At 39.3% G+C, this 19253-nt stretch overlaps 1 protein-coding gene across 5 annotated transcripts in view; it reads right to left on the reverse strand.

The window, feature by feature from the left end:
* ARHGAP18 (Rho GTPase activating protein 18) overlaps nt 1-19253 on the reverse strand; it is a 97435-nt gene that overhangs the window by 66627 nt on the left and 11555 nt on the right. For 2 of the 5 annotated variants that reach the window (XM_064508969.1, XM_026120177.2), the window contains exon 1: nt 2496-2726. The exons of 1 other annotated variant lie outside the window; for it this stretch is intronic. Coding sequence is in view for 2 of the 4 variants with exons in the window: in XM_064508967.1 (XP_064365037.1) it covers nt 3449-3516 (68 nt within the window). In the remaining 2 variants the exon portion in view is untranslated. Of the gene's footprint in view, nt 1-2495; nt 2728-3448; nt 3681-19253 lie in introns of those variants that run through there. 2 more of the 5 variants (XM_064508967.1, XM_026120156.2) reach the window with 2 other exon arrangements.

Consider the following 19253-nt stretch of genomic DNA (forward strand, 5'->3'; position numbering starts at 1 on the left):
CAAGGGTTGCATGACTATAAACGGCTGCTGGAGCAGAGTGTTGCACCAAAAATGGATTCATTCTTACTTACTGCAGTCCATGTAACTACAAATGGTTCTGTACCAAAAAACAAGAAGAAACAATGTACAAGCTTGTAGGTGGACATCGTAAAGAAAAGGGGATGACACCAAAATGCAAGTAGCAAGACAGTCAATAAAGCAATAGTGGATCTAATGGGTTAAAACCGGGAAGTGAGAAAAATGAAGCAATATAGGGAAGAGAGCTATTAAAATTCAATTTGATACTGGGTAATCTGCCTTTGTGATTTCCCTAAAAAGTTCTTAGATAAAAGCATAGGTATACTACAGAAGTTACCCACAATCAATTTATAAAATATATTTATAAGAAGATATTCCTCCAACTGTTACTTTAACATAAAATGCAAAATAAATACTGTCTGGCAAAGATGACAGCTCTGATCAAACCAATATTGCTGAACTGTCAAACTTGACAGTAATCACACTAAGGCTGACTTAGATTTTAGCCTAACAAACCAGTGGTAATGTAGGCCTTTTTTAGAGGAAATATTTCACAGGCTCAGCATGCTTTTAAAGGAATAGAAAGAAGTGTAAAACAGCTGCACAATTATTTACCTGTCAGATCAGTAAAATTCTGAGTTTTATGAAGCAAGACTTCTCTCAGACCCGAAGAAAATAAATGGTTAGGAAGTGTAGCCCTTTCCTAGGATGCCACTGCATTTGGTGCACAGTCAATGTCTTACTTTTTCCAGGACATCTGTACTGTGTAGGAGATTTATCTCCAATCCTCAGAAGACAATGGAATCTCTAACGCTTATTTTTTTTTGAATGCCCCTGAAAAAATAATTCAACATAGCTTAACTCTTAATCTTCCTAATATTTTAATCTCTGCTAAAAATTGAAGAATTTTCAAATAAACAGAGGGATGCTAACTCAGAGACATTGAAGTTTTTGTTGTTTTTGTTTTGTTCTTTTTAAAAAGAGAAAAATAAGTTACGATTTCACACCAGTAGTAAAAACAGAATCGGGACGTCAGAACTTGTACACTTACGTACTGTTCAGGGCATAAAGGAAGAACGTACTTCCACGGGACATTTCAGAACGATACAGCTTTGGGAGTTTCCTTTTATTATTATCGCATAGTTCTGCACATACTGGGAATGTTGATGCAGAATGGAACTGATTAGAAAAAATGGAAAAAAAATCCCACAGAAACATTCAAAACTCTGAGAAAAGTTTTTTCAGGGGGAAAAATGCAGTATTACAAGTATTTGCTCATGAAAATAAAATTCCAAATGTCTTTCATTTCAGAAGTGAAGTGGGAAGAGACTGGGTATGTAGGATGGGTGGGAGCTGAAGCATAAGAACCATGGAGCTGAGATCCTGGTTAATGAAGATGGGAGGCATAGGACTAAGGTCCCAATTTAGAGTGGTACAGCAGAAAGGTGGAGAGTCATCCTTTGGGATCTTAGTTTAGAGAGCGAAATGGCAACAGTAATGGCCTGGAAAGCCACAACAGGGTCAGTGGGAGAACTCGAGCAAACTAAATGTGGGAACTCTCTGTTCTACATAGCTTTAACCTACACATTTCTATGATACATGTAAGAAAAGAAGATTGCTCTTCACATTTTATCCCCCTGCATACACTCCTTTAAACCCACAGGGCTTGTTCCACATCAGAACAATTGCTGAAGGACCATTGTTATTTGTATGGCAATATCTCACTTAACCCAGGAGACAGCCTCCAGAAGCAGCTGCAAATTAGTGGGAACCTCACGAGATCACTCCTCCTAACACTGCTGTGTTAGCACAGGAGAGCAGATTCCAGGTTACAGAGCGGGTCCCCAGGACTGCCTTCATTCATCCTGGGCCTCCATGGGTGAAGAGTAACTGCAGCTCAACATAGTTATGTATCTAGTCAGTTTTGCACAGAAAGACGGAACCAAACCTGACAAAGTTTATAGAAACACATATCCTTATTTTGAGATTATCCCAAGGAACAGGAGAAGTGGTTTTCACTCTGTCCTTCCTAAGTGATAAATTTGAGGAGAGATATGAGAAACCTGAGATCAGAAAAATCACCACAAACAATAATAAAGGGGTGGATTTTGTGATTTCCTTGCAGAAATGCACATATTTTGCATATACTAATAAACAAATGGATCTGCAGTGCCCTTACATACATAGCTAAATTGACAGTAGGAGTTAAAGCAGAATTAATTACTAACATTATTTATGAGGAAGGCAGGTCCTCAACAAACAAGAGGGTTTGTGGTTCGAACACTGGATAGGCTGCATTTCTCAGTTCAGCTCTTGCCTTTGCCATGGACTGACTGTTGGTGTGACATATTGTGGTGTATCAGTTATCTTTTGTCCACAGTGACAAATGGCACTTCCTCCCCCCCCCCGACTGCCACCTCTTTGATCAGAAATGCTCTTCCTATGCATACATTTAAGTCACATGCCAGTTTCAATACCTTTCCAGCTTCAGCTGCCTCCTCAGTATTAATGAAAGTCCCATCCTTCTCAATGAGACCTTTGTTGACAGTTCCAGCAGGGAAGAGACAAGACTGAGTGGGTCCTAAGGACAAAACTCCTTTCCACATGCAGTCTCTCCAGGTGCTGCTATGGAAAAGCCTGCAATGCTTCTGATGGTATTAAACATTCATTGCGAGGTACGAGGAAGTGCTCAGCCTTCAGGCTGGCCGGTCATCAGTTTTACCTTTTAAGCAAAAAGATAAACCCTTAAAAAAATTATCTTGCCCTTACCCACACCATCTTTCAGCTCATCACATTAAAAAATAATAATAATGCAAAGAACAAAGCAGTAATGTGCAAAGCGGTGGTGTGAAAATCTGTGCAGGGTATCCCACAGACAGATCCTTGACACCGCTAGGGTACAGCTGCCTGTGAAGCCGCCGGGCAGCACCCGTCCCTGTGCCCTGCAAACCCCGAAAGCACTCCAAGTCCGAAAACGCCCAGCCGAGACCGAGCCGGGTTACAACGCCCACCACTTCTTTCAGCACCCACGCTCCCGCTCTCAGCTGCAGACGCCCTGACGACAGCGGGCTTTTGCCGTTGGCGCTATACCTGCAGCACACCTGCGAAACGCCTCGGGTTTTCGCCAAGTGCGGAAGTCATTAGAGGACAAGGGGGGAAAAAAAAAAAAAGTAGTTTGGAAAAATGCGGGGAAAAGTGCAAAGACGGAGAAAACTTGCTAGGGCACTCAGACAACAGATCAGTCCGCGCAAGAGCTCCGCGCTCAGCCCACTCCGCTTCCTCCCCGCGGTAGAGGGGCAGCAGCGCAGCACGGCGGCAGCGCGCCCGCGGCCGCCAGCACCGCGGCGCCGCTCCGCGCCGCGCCGCACCTGCCGCCGGCTTGGCCCGGCCCGGCCCGGCCCGGCCCGCGAAGCCGCCCGCCGCCACTCACCCGCTGGGGTCGCCGCTGGGGTGGTAGGCCGTCAGCACGACGCCGCGGGAGCCGGACAGCCAGCTCATGGTGCGCGCCGCCGCATAGCTCCCGAGGGCGCCGGCGCGCAGAGGGGCGGCGAGGCCGCGGCGCAGGCCGGCCCGGGCCGGCCCGGCCCAGCCCAGCGCGGCCGCCGCCTCCCGCCGGGCGCGGAGCGGGGCAGGGCCGCGGGCGGAAGCGCTTCCTGCGCCGCCGCCGCTGCCGCCGCCGCCGCCCGGGGCTGCCGGCGGGGCTGCGCGGCACCGGTTCCCCTGTCGCCCGGCAGAGATGAGCCCTGTGAGGCGAGCTCACAACGCCCCCCTCTTTAAAAAAAAAAAAAATATATATATATATATACACACACACACACACACACACACACACACACACACACATATATATATGTATATGCAAACTTCGCTACCCCCCCCGCCCCGACAGCCGCTTCCCAGACCCGGCCCAGACCCCGTCTCCACGGCAAGCACGCTCGCAAGGCGAGCCTCTGTCTTCGGTTTTTCCCTCATTGGTTTCAGTGCGAGAGCGCACATGAGTAAAGTGAATGTTTCACGCTGTTTTTATTTTTTCTTTCCTTCTTTCTTTTTCTTTCGTTTGTGGGAGAGCAAGGCTTCGTTTGTGACTAGATACAGTTATTGCAACAAACCATATGAATCGGGAGTAAAACAATAGGACTATAAAGCAAAATGTGTTTCTATAGGATAGCCTTAACGTTCTTGTGTTTTTATACACCATGTGAATATTAAGCAGTGGTGTTCCTTATTCAGGTTTATTGCAAAATATTAAGAAGAAATTGGTCAATTAGAAAGTTCTGCACTTTGAAAACTTTACAGTTTGGGGGGGATTGTTGTTGCTGTCTGCCACGTATAATCCTCTGATTAGAGACTGCTATGATTCAAACATAGTATGAAGGTAAGAAAAAAAAATTCTTTTTCCTCCGTTAGCTTGCTTTGTGCATTGTCCATTGCACTGAATCAGGATAGCTCCCTGCCTGCCTTAACGTCTCATATATGAAAATTATTTTCTTCATGTATAAACTATCATTATACAAATCACAGTAAGAGGCGGGGAAAAGCAAGGACACAAGGTAACTGTCTTAAACCCTGCCACCAGTAGCTCCAAGGTCACGTTCTCCCAGCCAGGGATTGCCAGAGGACAGCAGCCTCTGGACAGGCCTTTTCCTTAGGGACAACCTCCTCTGCACCATCTGTAGCACTGCACCATCCACAAAGGCTGGAGCAGTCAGATTCACTGCCTTTGTATTGGTTTTGATTTGGTAGGCCAGGATCTGTACCCCAACACTGACAGCTGTTCTTTCCATGGCAACTACAACATATCCTCTAAATGTATGTACAGTATGTAGGCGTACAATTTGTGCCTGCATTCACAGAAGGATATGATTTGTCTGAATTACAGGTGCTTATTACCATAAGTGCATGCATTGACTTTGGTATCAAACTATTGCACTGAATTTCCTTTTTTCCTTTTAAAACTAAAAAAATCATGCAACTGCTTTGCATGCAATTAAAAATCTGAAAAATTAAGTGCTGTACTATGTGAGATGTTATGCAGCATGAAGATACCTGAGTTCTGCATCTCCATTTATTTAAACCAGCCTGCACCTAAACAGCAATGCTGCAAACAGTAGCATATATAGCCCATGCATTTTTCTATGCAGCTCATCTCTAGAATGGAGCTGTCAAGCAGGGACAGCACAGTAATTTTGACCTATGGACACTTTAAAATTGCCCCTGGCTAAGAATCAAACAGGAAAAACTTGTCGTCATGTTTAAGCCAGACCAGTTTGTCCTTCAGAGTCAGTCTCAAACACACTTGATATTTATAGCTGTTGATTTTGCAGAGTTCATGGGTGATATCCAGGTATAATTGAAACTAGTAGGAATTTTGTCACTGACTTAACCTGATGATTTCACCAAATAGGTTTCTTCTTAAAAGGGTGGCCTTTTACAGTATGTCAAACTGCATGTCCCTTACCTCTTAAGAAAGGGTAATAGCCCCATGAAATTTCCTGAACAGTCTCAACATTACAACCACAACAAAACTTAGCTGAATATCTACGGACCCTACTGCAGAGAGGCCTTTCCACTTCTTACACCACTGAAGGTCAGCTTAAGACTTAGTCTTAAATGCATATAAAGAGTTTAGGTAGGGGTGGGTTTCAGCATAGCCTGACTCTTCCATGGCTCCTGTAAAATGTTTTATCTCCACTCCCATGATACTATTTGTAGGCAGCTGGCCAAGGTGTTTTGACTAAAATATGTTTTGTATGCAAACAGTAATATTTTAAATCAAAATGTTCAAATTTAGATTTAAAAGTTAAATGTTTTACTAAAAGATAGGGCATAGTACCAGCAGATTCGAGTTAGCTTTTCACATATAAATTAGAGAAAAGGAAAACAGGTCCACTTGGAACAATGTGGAATTCTTTATTTTTTAACTGGCTCTATTGCAGCAGATTTACTGTGCACAGAAAAGGGGCTGATACAGCCTTACTTCCCCAGAAGTTCTCATTTTCCAAAGGGAATAGATGAAGGAGAAGGCACAACTGCACTTATGCTTAAGTAAGGGCTTAGCAGCATGGCTACAGTAGCTTTAGTAGTAGTGTGCACCAACTGCAGTACTCCAGGAGAAATTATTGGCATGCACGCACACACGCAAGGATATGAAAACACTGTAAAACTTGAAACTGTAAAATGATTTCCTTATACTCCCACTGCAAATGTACCGCACTGTTGTGTACCTCTCAGGCTCTGTCTGAAGAGCTCAGACTGCCTGATTTCTCATATACTAATACAAACAAGGCTCAGCTACCTTCACTGATCACCCTAGAAGTACATCAGCATAAAATGAGAACACATCCTACTAAGGGTCACTGCACTTATTGACTATTGCCTTTGGCTCTTTTTTTAATGCACACGTGTGGTTAATTGCTGAACGGGCTATGCAGAATACATTATTTTGGTAAGGAGCCAATCTTTTTCCTTTAAACTAAAACAAGAAAACTAAAATACAAACACTAGGATCTTTAGGACCTGGCAGTTTCAAAAATCTTCAGCTAATTGGTTACATGCCAATACTGTACTTAGTTGTAAAACTTTCTTTAAAGAATGGATAAAAAAAAAACAGAAAGACAAATAAAAATATTTAAAACATTCTGTGTTTAATGAGTGCTTTTCAAAGCTCTTTGCCCAAACAGAAAATATATTAGGTGCTATAAGGATAAAAATATAAACTGCTTTTTCTTTGATAAGCATGTTAAAACACATCAAAATTAAGGCGCAAAATACTGTACTTCCACTGGAAAAAGAAGAATGCAGAAACAACATGCAGCCAAAGTGGTGTCACAAGGGACTGTTCAAAGAAAATTTTACTGCAACTGGAAAATGAGAAGAATGCTTGCATTCTGCCTAGTCCACAGAAGAAAAAAAAGATTAAGAGTGGCAAAACCCAGAATGAGCTTTTACTAATCAAGAGGAGAGTAAGAAAGCTTTTGTAAGGATACCAGGAGGAGGGTGGGAAAAGGTTCTAGAAAAAAAGAAATTCTATTTATAAATAAGATTAGACATTAAATTAATGATAACTCAAAAACATCAGAGATACAGACCTCCTCCTTAAATCTGTCTTTAATACGATGTGTTTCAAATGTGCTGAGCATATAACAGCTCTTGTGGATTTAGGAGCTTAACTCTAGGCACACTTTCTTTGCTACTATGTTTGACAACTTGATAGGATTATTTTCTGTCCTGTTATGATGGCATAATCCAGCATAGTTTAGTTTTCTTTGATGAAATTACTCTGGATTTACAGTGGAGCCAGCTAGATGAACTGGACTGCAGATATATCCGTGCTGTTAACTGACATGAATATCACCATTCTTTTTGACCAGAGTCAATTTTCTGCCTAAACCAATGAGAGAGTCAGGAATTACTGAGCTTGCAGTTAATATTCATGTTTTTAAAAAGATATGAGAATAATCATTTGAAAAGTAAGGTTGTTTATTATCAACTAGATAAGTGCACCATTTGAGGCATATAGCTTTCTATGGTAAAAGGAGATATAATCGAGAAAGGAGATTGCAAATCAGTCTGTCTTGCTACAGAATCCAAAAATTCCTTTTAAGAGTTCAAATATTTAGATTAAGATGTCATGCACTACCTTTACACTTAATATACTCAGTCGCCAGAGCCAACCAGATTACACAGGATTCTTGTGCTTAATGTTATCTCTCTTTATAAAGCAATTGCTAAAAAGAACACTTCTCAGCAGTACCATCCTTTATCACCATTTTTACAAGGTTATGATATTTGTTGAACATATATTTTTGACTCATCACTGCAAATGATTTTTTTACCTTAAGTTCCTCATGTACAAAATTCAAAAATCACAATGATTCTTAGTTTTCCACATGATGGGTGATTTTCATATTCCATGTTCCCTGATGATGCATCAATTATCACCACGTAAAAATGCAATCAACTGAATAGTACTGGCTTGATGAAATAGTAACAGGTGAGCCCACAAGTCTCCAATGGAACTATATAGATTTATTCTCCCTGAGAGCCAGAAATCCCTTTAGAACCAATATCGAAGTGTTTAGACAACCAGTGCAGTGCTGCAGTGAAATCACAACTGTACTTCAGTGACTTCTAAAGTATATTTTTAACGATACGGTGCAGGCTATACTACTTTCATCCTCTCCCTGATGGTATCTGATGTAAAATTTGTTCAGATAGATTTTAAACAGATCAGAAAATGTCTCATTAGCTCACTTACATAATTCACATTCAAATGAAATGGCAGCACTTCCATTGTCTGAATTGTGTTTCCAGGGTTCCAGCTAACACATGCAAAAGGCATGAAATATTTGTATATTGTAAGATGAAGTCTAACCCTTATTAAGCTTAATACTTCATGTATTGATCCCTTCTGCTACATAGAGAACCACATACTTGAATACTCTTTTGCAGCCATTAATGAACAATGCTAGAAATAATATAGAAAAGAATATTATATGTTACACACTCGGGGTAAGATTTCTGCTATTTAACTCTTGATGTCTACATCTATGCTAGTCATTTTAGGCTCCTGTGAAAGGCCGTGGAAGAAATGCAGTTTGTCCCTTTTAGAACATAAAAGATGAATCACGCTCTAAAATTGTCTATTTCTTTCCGCTGACTAGAAAGGGAGACTAGAGGAGTAAGTCCCCATGCAGATGTCCACGTTTGGTTAGACAAGCTTCACTTTTAATGTTTTTATGTTGTCTTTGAAAATATGGAAGATAATTCAACGTTCAGTTAAAATGTGCACCATATGGCATATAAAGTTTGGAGTATTCAGTACTTTGAGATGTACAGTACTGGTATGTAAGGTGTTTTCATCGACTTAGCTGTCCCTGATTATCAAAGACAGAGATGAAGTCATGCACTTGTACAGAGAAAGCTGAAAACACATTTGATAGCCAGCACATTAAGAACATTTCTTATGGTGTGATCCTGCAAGCTAATGAGCACCCTCAATTCAAATTTTGATCAGAATTTTTATGGAAAAAGAATGTCCAATACTATCTGGGCACAGCTCAATATGCAGAGGAATTTCAGTAAGCAACATGCAATTAACATAGAAGCAACCTTGCTTTCTGAAAGTTTTGACCTTCTCCCTCACTGCCTCCACATACATTTTTAAACAACTGATTTGTTTCCCTTAATAAAAAAGAAAACAAGAGGCAGAGACACTTTGTATGGTTCCCCTCTGTTTTTGCACATTGTTCTAAAATGTATCTGGTGCACTCTGGTGGCTGCTTTGGTAAGTTTTAATTTAGTGACTTTCGCAAAGGTGAAGCAATAATTACTGGTGCAGCCCATCTGTTTACCTTGTAAAAAACACCTGGAGTTTTGATTGGTTGAGGTTCCCATTTCATCCGTTTTGGTTTTCCTCATGGTCAGACAGCTGCTGAATTAACCAGACGTACACCAGTTTCAGTAACGGTAATTTATCTACATGTATTTGTTGTGCATCCTTGTACAAATCCTCATATCAGCTCCTGCCTCCCTTTCTCTATCCATACAACAGGGCTAATAATATGAAGATTACTCACCATTTGTTGAATTGCATCAAAAGGTACCAAAAAATGTAGCATATTTTTTCCTATACTTACTTTCTTCTGGTGCATGATCAAAAAGGGATAATATGGCATGGATTTCTGCATCCACAAGCACAGAGAACAAATGATAAATGTAGTACGGTGTCTCCCTATGAGGTACAAGACATTTGGGGAAACCTTAATACTACAATCGAAGTTTCATGCCACCCTTGAAAAGTTAACATCAATGTTGCGGACCTAGGGATCTTCACTGGTGACTCTGAATGCCCCCTTTCCCTTGAGCTAGTTTTGATACAATTTTAGTTTTATAAACTATCATTTGAAGTATGCCACTAGTCAAAACCTGAATTTTGCTTTTTAACAGAATTACATAAGACAGTGTCCTTTCAGAATATAATGGCCTCAGTCCTTCTTAATTCTCCTAGACTAATTCTCTCACTGCACAGGTAGATGTACTCTACTAGGATATGAAAATGAAATAACAATACGGAGAAAAACACTGGAGCATGGGATCTCCTGTTCATGTTCAATTCCATGTTACATTTATACAAGGCAGCTGTATTAGCCCTCAAAAACAGCTTTGCTGGGTTAAACAAGCCACACGCTTTTGTTTTTTTCTTTCAGAGAGAGATCTTCCATCCTCCTGACCATCCTTGTTGCCTTTTTTCATATCTGTTCCTACTTGAACTCATCTTTCCTGAGCATGAAGGTCCTGAATGATGAAGAACTGGGGTCTTGCACAAGGTCACAAATACTTTCCTGACTATATCACAAATACTTTAGTATGAAAAACATTAGCTTTTCAAATGTCTCTGTCACATTGTTGCTTATAATCCTTCTGTGATTGATTCGAACATATTTGACTATGATCCAGTTTGAACAGACTTACCGATCAGTTTGCACACCACAGCACAAACAGGAAGGTCATTCTGAAATTTCTTGTTAGGAATACCTGCAGGCTGGCTTGGTGGCATTCACTTTTCTGCTGTGAGAGTGCTGTCACATGAATTTCAAAAATCATGGGTTTGTCTCTCCAAAGTCAAACTCATTAAGGAGGCAGAAGCTAAGACAAACTCATTATTCCCATAATTCACAACTCCTTCTCTGCTGTCTTGTCAAGTCAGGAGGTCAAAGGCTATCTCCAGCATCTGGAGTGCCGCTGAATGGATGAACGGACCAGCTGAAGTTTGTTCTAGTCAGACAGAGATGGTGCTAGCAAGTGTGGAGAACCTACTCGAAAATAACAATGCGATTTGCTGCTTTGAAAAAAAAAGACTGTATTTGTCACTCAGGTTCACAGTCTGTGTCAGCTACCTCCCCGACTGCTTTGTAGCAGGTTTGAGTCGGGGCCGGAACAGTTTTTTCAGTCTACATCTGGCTAGGAAGTTGAAACCATTATCTTTCGAATGCTAAGTCTATCTGCATTTTGGCTCAGTGCTCTTCTCTTTGTAATCCTTCTAATTTTACTGTAGTCTGCAGATCGGATCACAGTTGAATTTGCAGCACAGAAACATCTGGTAAAGTAAAACATGCAGCAGCCATGAAGGAGAAGAGATTTTTCTCAGTTTAGTCAAAAAGCTCATGAAACTGTGACAGAATCCTAAACTGACTAAGCCACAGCTATCCAGAAATGTCACTACTAGCCGACAAGTGCTTCACAACAATGGAAGAAACAATTGTCATGAGCTGAAATTGAAATGAGTCATGAGTTTTGTGAAAAAATTTGATTTTTCTTCAAAGACGTCTGACTTCAGGTTAACCCAAAGCTAAATATTCTTTGTTTTTTCTTGTTGAAATGAGGAACAAAAATATTCATTTTGGGTCATTCTCCTTAACCCCAAACAAAACAAAACAATGTTTCCTTTTCTCATATGTTTTGCACTCTAAGATCAAATTCTGCAACTTTTAATATAGAATATTTCAAGCTGTCAATATTATTTTTGCCACTTTTAATTGAAACAATCTTCTGAATTCAACATGATTTAAAAAATGGTTTGTATCAACTCAAAACTGCGTTTTCCAGAAACTTCACTAAAACCCAAAAGAAGGGCACCATGCTTTAACCATAAGTGAAGCCTTGACTACAGTTTGAGAAATATCATATCGCAAAACTGTATCTGTAAGTATCAGAGAGAAATCAGAAGGGAGGAATAGAAGTCCCTTTATTCTTTCTTGTCTTGTCTTTTTCATCAGCTTACCAGGCTCATTTCTATTATGCTGTAAAAAAACAGCAGCTGACACAACTGAAATTTTACCATGTCTTTTGCATAATTTTTTTTTTAAGGCAAAGCTTAGCACTTGCAATTTTGAATTAAGTTTGAAAATAAGTGTATAAAATTTGGAGCTTATTTTCCAATAAAGTTATTGTAATGAGGATTACCCAAATTTTCGACAAAAAAACCCCACAAATATATACTGTAGGAATAAGACTGATTATTTGCTTCTGATGGTACTTCTGATGCTTTTTATTTGCTCTTCAGAGCCATTCAAAATGTAGCTCACATGATGGAACAGCAACTGCTGGGAAAATTAATGTGAATACCTGTGAAATAAATTATACAAGAAACAGATATGTGAGTGTTCGTTTGGTTCCTTGTGAGTGAATGCAGCCAATGAGAGAGCTGAAAAAATACCAGTCATACAGCAAGAACTGTAAAGATCAAAGCAAAATTATAGCTGTAGTAGAGTGCAGTGTACCTAGCAATAATTAAAAAGTCTTAAGTATTTCTAGGCTGATGCATAGTCACACACTCATAGTCACAAATAATTTTAAAGAAAGCATTAAATTTGTAGCCTGTAAGGCCACAGTCTTCTAAGGGTACACTTGTGACAGTCACCAATGACTAAATTTAATAAATTGTGTGCTGTGACTAATTTGCTCATCTCTGCCTACAGACAGATTGAGAGAGCCAGGTTTGTACAGCAGAGTTCAGAAAGAGCTGTAGAAACACAGGGCAAGAATATGCTACCAGTGCTGTGTATTTTGGGAGCAATAGCTGGTGTTACAGAAGGCTACACTTGAAAGTTTGCCTACATCAGGATATAATCTGTGTAGTTTCTGCAGGAAAAACAGAACGTTTATACAGTTCACTCCAAAGAAATTCACAAAAAATGGTCAATCAGATTTACTTTGATTTAAACCAATGTAGTATCTTACTATTTAATAACCCACACTATTAACAATACTGTTTACCATAGGTCCACCAAAAAAAGCCCTCAGAACCCGAAGCATTTTATAAATAAGTATGAATATAGGGAAAAAAGAATATATATATATGTACATTTCTATATATATAATCTATAAAAATTATGTGGGCACCTATGATCAAGTCTCCTGAGATTTCAATCTAGGTGGATTTGGCTTTCATAGCTTCACTGGCAGACATTACTATGGTCATTAACAAAATGAGAATCATGGAGCTCAGCCCCAAATATGCCAGGGACACGGGGCTGTTTGCGGAGGAGGCTGCACAGGCGTACCCAGGCAAAGGGTCAACCTGCCCTTGAAGTGGCTTTGAGGCGTACAGCCGTGACGGGCAGCAGGACTTGGCGTGAGAAGTCAGTGCTCGCTCCCAATGAGGGGCAATCCCGCATGATCTCTCACCAGCACAGGAAACCTTGCTGTGCCTGCACTGCGCTGGCTGCACCGGGCTGCGCCCCAACTAGGTTGCTCTGCCAGGGCACAAAACGGCCAAAAACGGCTCTGTCAGTTTACAGAAAGAAGTTTACACCTCGACACTTCAACGTCAATGAAAATGGTGCTACTAACTTACATCAGTGGAGGCATCCATTTTCTGCAGGGACAGAAAGCAGTTCCCAGGATCAGAAGACATCCTTACACATTCTCATACATTTTTGCTAAATATAGCATCAAATTGCCCAAAGGCACTCTAATCTGGTCACTAATGTTTCTATTTCAGAATTTTCATGAGGACATCACTTTCTTATCATGGGACACTTTATCTAAAGATATGAAATAATCATTAGGTTCTCTTTTCTATCCTTCCTTAACCATAAGAAAGTGCGCTATTGACTTACATTACATGAACTTGTGTGTATCAGACAAAGTTACGATTTTGCATTAATGAAAAGTTACATTTTTGAAAATTTTGAAAAAGTTATATCTTTTCCATGCAGAGCATATCAGCTATTCATCAGTAATTAAACACTTTGGCAATCCCTGTGTAAGCAGACTTCAAAACTATTTTCTTTTTAGCTCTTTTTCTAAACTAATTCTTACCATCTTTAAAACTGTAATATAAGAAGTAAATGCTTTCAGTAATTTAAGGTGAGGGTTTCACAAATCCTTGTTGAAAAGAGACTCTTTTTCTATCTGAGTACACACGACGATGAAATTTCGTAGAACATATTATTTACAAAGAAGCGACTTCCGATACTATCAGCTCTGCTGCTCTTGAGTGAATTTAGCACCTATTCAATTTAACATTGTTTTGGAACATTTTACAAAAGTACACACAGGGATAATCACGTATAGGAGCTTTCATCTAGTTGCCACCTGCTGGCTGATACACAAAAGCTTCAGCTACAGACAAGTACCTCTGCTCCGCAAGAGTCCTCAATTTTCTCCAAAATCGTAACAGTGAAATTAACCAATATCATAAAATTACGTTTGTGTCAGCTTAGCAGGTTAGTGGTAATCAAGTAGCATTCACATAAAATTAGATTGTGTTTAACTTTTCTTTTGCTATCATATATAATCTAGATTTAAGAGGACAAGCTATAGGGTACTGAATTAAAGGACAAATCAGGAAACCTGGCAAAACCAGCACACTTACACCACAAACAAATAAACAAAGCTCTAATACTGTCCAAATATGATCTCTCATTCATCATCTGTATAAACAGACATACACTAATCAGGAATATTCTTTTTCTAACTTCTTCAATTATTAATTAACTAATGTATATTCTATATATATTATTACAAAGTTATATTAAATATTAAATTATTACAAGATATTGTTTAATCCTTTTCTTAACTCTTTTAATTGCCTAACTGACATTACCTTAGCACCGTGATAGGTTCTGTTCTTAGTAGAGTGAGACATGATAAATATTATTAACAGCATGTAACCATTTCAGTGACAACCAACTCAGGTAACACATTCAAAACCAAATTACTGAGGGGTAATTCTCACACTCGTGTCACGGGACAAAGAATTACCAGATTTCCATCACCAGGATCATCACTGTTCCTGAAGAAAATAGCCTTACTCCATCAAAGCATGAGAAAGCCTTGGAAATGGGGTTATAAATGACAGGAAGGTTGAATTCAGCCGCTTTTCTACTACTGGAACATGTCAAGTAGAAGTCTGACCCCAGCAGAGTCAGAGACTAAGCCTGCATTGATTTCCCTGGGACAAGGATTTTAGCCCTGAGTTCCTACCCGGTGAGCTCAGCACCAGTTGGGCGTATTTTTGGAACAGTCAGGCTTCTTATGGCTGTCTCTGAGAGGAAGCGGCAGAGACGCGAAGGAGGACGGGCCCTTAGAGGACTTCAGTTCCCTTGCGCTGCCACTGGCTATACCAGGGCACAGTGCAGCGGGAGGTGGACAGTCCTCCAGTCATGAGGTGGAGTAAATTTGACATAATGTGTGTCAATTCAGAAATTTGACATAAATTCATGAGGTGAAGTACTTGCTCTCTGTTTAGGATTTGGATTCATAACACTTTTGTAATGTTTAAATCGCTTTTCGTATGTTTTTTACATGGTGGATATTCATAAAGACAACCAAGTATTTCCCAAATTTGCCTTTTATTTGTACTTTTTAATTAGACCACAGTTTGGTTTATTTAAGCATCATTATCTGAACTACATAGCTCTTTTATGAAACAGCAATATGAACAATAACTTAGACCACCCTTTCTTTCAGGTAAAAAATGGGGGGGCGGGGGCAAGGAATAGAAGTGTGAAACTCCACAAAGATTCGCTTACTATTCTTCCCCAAATGCTTCCGCTGAAATGAGGATACTGTCGAGTTTTAGCTCCTCCTTACCTTCACACTCAGAGGCAAATTTACAGTTCAGGCTGGTAACTTTTCAACAGAGCCCAATTATGGAGCATTTACTGAAAGAATTGTAAGAATTACTGAAAGGAGGCTTTCGCGTTAGGACCTTCCACACTTCACTGTTTAGGAATTAAGGTAGCTGTACCAGCATGAAGCACTTTTACAGTGCATCTGCAGTAGTGCTTTTACCAGCACAACTTTTGTTTATAAAAAAATCACATTTCTCACAGACATAGGTTCGTTTTCAACGAGACAAGTCCAAAAATCAGAAGATCAAAATTACTTACAAAATTTAAGAAAATCAAAGTTCAGCTATTGAGCCTTCAGACATGTTAGTTCCAGTTTCACCAAAGCATCAGCACAGAGACTCTGTGTCTGTACACTGCTTCTGGGTCACCTGGGCAGTTCCCCAGCAGTGTTTCTCCATGAATAAATAGTTAAGGGAAAATGCAAAATGCCTGACAAAATCATCCACTTCTTTTCTTTATTTCCTGCCACCTTCTTCCCTTTGATTGCTTTGGGGAATCAATAGAAATTAATACAAAAATGCTGTAAAAGATGATTACAACAGATTTCAAACTGAAGATTATTTCCCCTTTATAGGCCAAGTTTGAGAGTTATCTATTTGTGGAAGCATGAGGTTCTAGACATAATCTATGCAAAGTACATTTCATTACAGTAATCACAGGAAGATATTTTCATAAGGAATCAGCACAATGTATAATGTGTGCTTTAATGTTATCCAGAAATATATCTTACAGTATGTAACCATAATAATATATAACCATTAAATGTCCTGAGTGCTCCTAAAGTACTTGTTACATGGCAAAAATGGAATTGTATTTTTCCCCATGAAGCAAGTACATCATTTTTTAACTGCCAACAAGCTGTGAAATGGTAATAACTTTAGGATGTTGTCATACTCTGCCACCACGAATGCCAACCTCCAAAGGCTTCACATGTTCTGCTCTAGTCAGTGGAACTCTCTTCACTTAACTATTCAGTTCAGACCGATTTCTCATTCTTTTGACTACAGGTAAGTACTTTTATGAAAAGCATGGCTGATATTTTAAAATAAAGTTTCACAGCAGTTGCCTTAAAGGGCCCGAATTTCAAAACAAAGATTTAATGTGTACTGTGTTTGTATTATTCACATTTAGGGATGGAGAGTACAACAACAGTTTTGAAATATATGGTTATGTACTATTCTTAAATACGGGGAATATCCCAAAATACAGAAGAATACTGGGCATATACTTACAAATATATACAGAAGTAACATTTTCTGTACTCTGAGTATGTCAGAATGAGTCTTTAAAGTCATAAAGGTATGCAGCAAACTCTTCTGGCATAACATATTCTTACTGAAGTAAACACCACCAATTAATAAAATATGTATCGGCCTAAAATATACAATCAGACCAGGTTTTAAGTTAACAGGCTTGTTGCCCCTAACACCAAATAAAATATAACGGAAGCTGTGCTTATGTTTAAACTATATTCAAATTTAAACTATATTAAATACCGTTTCTAATTCAGAGCTTCATTCAGTATACCTTGCTCATACAAGTCATCCTAGCGATTCTACTGTCAGCTGCTATAATTATGGACCAATTTAGAAAAGCAACAAATAGGATAGAGAAGGTAGTCTGCAGCTGAAGAGTGGGACCTAAACTAGTGAGATACAAACCTTGAAGGAGAAAAAAAAAGAATTTTATCAATTCACCATCTCTTCCAGCACAAGAACTAGGGGGAATTCAGTACAGCGAAGAGGAAGCAAGCTGGTTCCAAACCAACAGAAGGTGGTGGCATTCCACATACTGTGTAATCAAGCAGTGGAATTCCTTGCCACAGGATGTTGTGGAAGCTAAAAGCCTACACGGGTTCCAGGCAAGGCCAGACATGTTCATGGAAAAGAAATCCACTGAATGTTACTAAACCCATAAAAAGAACATCTGGCTCAGGAATTGTCTGACCACACATGGTTGCAAGCTGGCAAGAGCATCCTAACGTCGGCCCTGCTTTAAAACTCTTTTAGAGGCATCTTTTAACCACTGAGAGGATGCCACAAAGATGGACATTTTGGTCCAGTCCAGCATGGCTACTTTTATTTTCAAATAGACTAATTAAAAAAAATATTGATTCCTTATGACAATAAATATGTGTATGAATGATTAAAAATATATAAATCATGATTCAGTATCTAGGGCAGTAATAAAAACTTTATTACATTGCATTTTTCTAAAAACTAACTTTTTGAAAAAGTAACACACCACATTAACTTGATGAGTGACTTTGTCAAACTTTTTGACAACACAATTTTCTCATTAGACTTAGGTACATCAGCACTGAATGAAATCTGGATTGCATTTAATGTACTGTGGTCACAAACAACTCTCAGGAACTCAGTTCTAAACCTGGATCTTGTAGTGCACAGTTTGGCTTGCTCCTGCGTTGCAGAAATGAAGCAATTCTTCAATTCTAACCCAGGTAGCTGCAACATTTTAGACACAGAATTAACATTGTCAGTGCACTTATCTGCAGAACACAGGCCTCTTTCTAAATTGCAGGCCAAGTTTTTTACCTCATAGTGGATGTTCAATGTTATCCTAATTCAGTGAATTATGTATTCACAAAATAAACATGTCTTTAAATTTTAACAGAGCATTTTAGTCAGGCGAAACTGTTGTATTTATGCCCTGATTGGGAATGTAAATATCAAAAATGTCAATGGATAAACAAAAAGACATCCTCTGCATTGCTCTAGCCCATTAATTTATGACTGATATTTTGAGTTAAAGAATTACAGCTGTCACACACATTTGCTAAGGTGAGTAATACAACTATTAAGAACAACTCTGAATTGAAGACTTTCTAAAAAAAACTGTTCTCACTATAAAATGTCAATATAGATTATCAGCACCTATGTCCTTCTAAAAATTACATTCACATGCATTCCCAGAGCTCATAATCCTGCTCATACTGATGTCTACAGAGTGTCCCATTGATTATTTGATTTTGGTGTTATATGGCAGTGTGTTTCCAAACTCAGAAAACATCCTTAAAGAAGAGCAGGATCTATAGGTTAAATCTACCACTTCACTCCAGCAGTGTTTTTTCTTCTGAGCATCACCAGTTCAAAAGGATTTTTTTTTTAATGCTAACTACTAAGAGTTCATTTATAAATTATCCAAATGTTCTGTCTTCTGCTTTCAAGGAATAATCTGTCATTTAGCAAAGCTTTATTTTATCTGCAATACCAAATGCATTCGATGTATGCAAACATTAGAGTAGCCATCAGTCAGACCAGAGTCTGTCTATTCCATGATACAACAGTGTCCAAATAAGATTCTCATGGATGTATTTAAGGACGTCGAGCTTCCCCAAAGTACCCAACAATTTGAAGCTCAGGGAATAGTTGAGCCAAATGTCATTTTGTGATATGACAGTAGCAGCTAGCAGGAAAGACAGAGGTGCCAGCCTATTGTCCAGTTCCAGTGCAGGATCTTCCAGCTCCAGAAGCTTCAAAAGCTCTGTGAACTTCCCAGCTGGCCTTCTGCCAAGAGTGTAAATTGCAGTGTCACAACATGCAATGCTTACTCTTTCTTTATGTGACCCAGAAG

The sequence above is a fragment of the Dromaius novaehollandiae genome, chromosome 3 (genome assembly GCF_036370855.1).
Source record: "Dromaius novaehollandiae isolate bDroNov1 chromosome 3, bDroNov1.hap1, whole genome shotgun sequence".
Classification (NCBI taxonomy): domain Eukaryota; kingdom Metazoa; phylum Chordata; class Aves; order Casuariiformes; family Dromaiidae; genus Dromaius; species Dromaius novaehollandiae.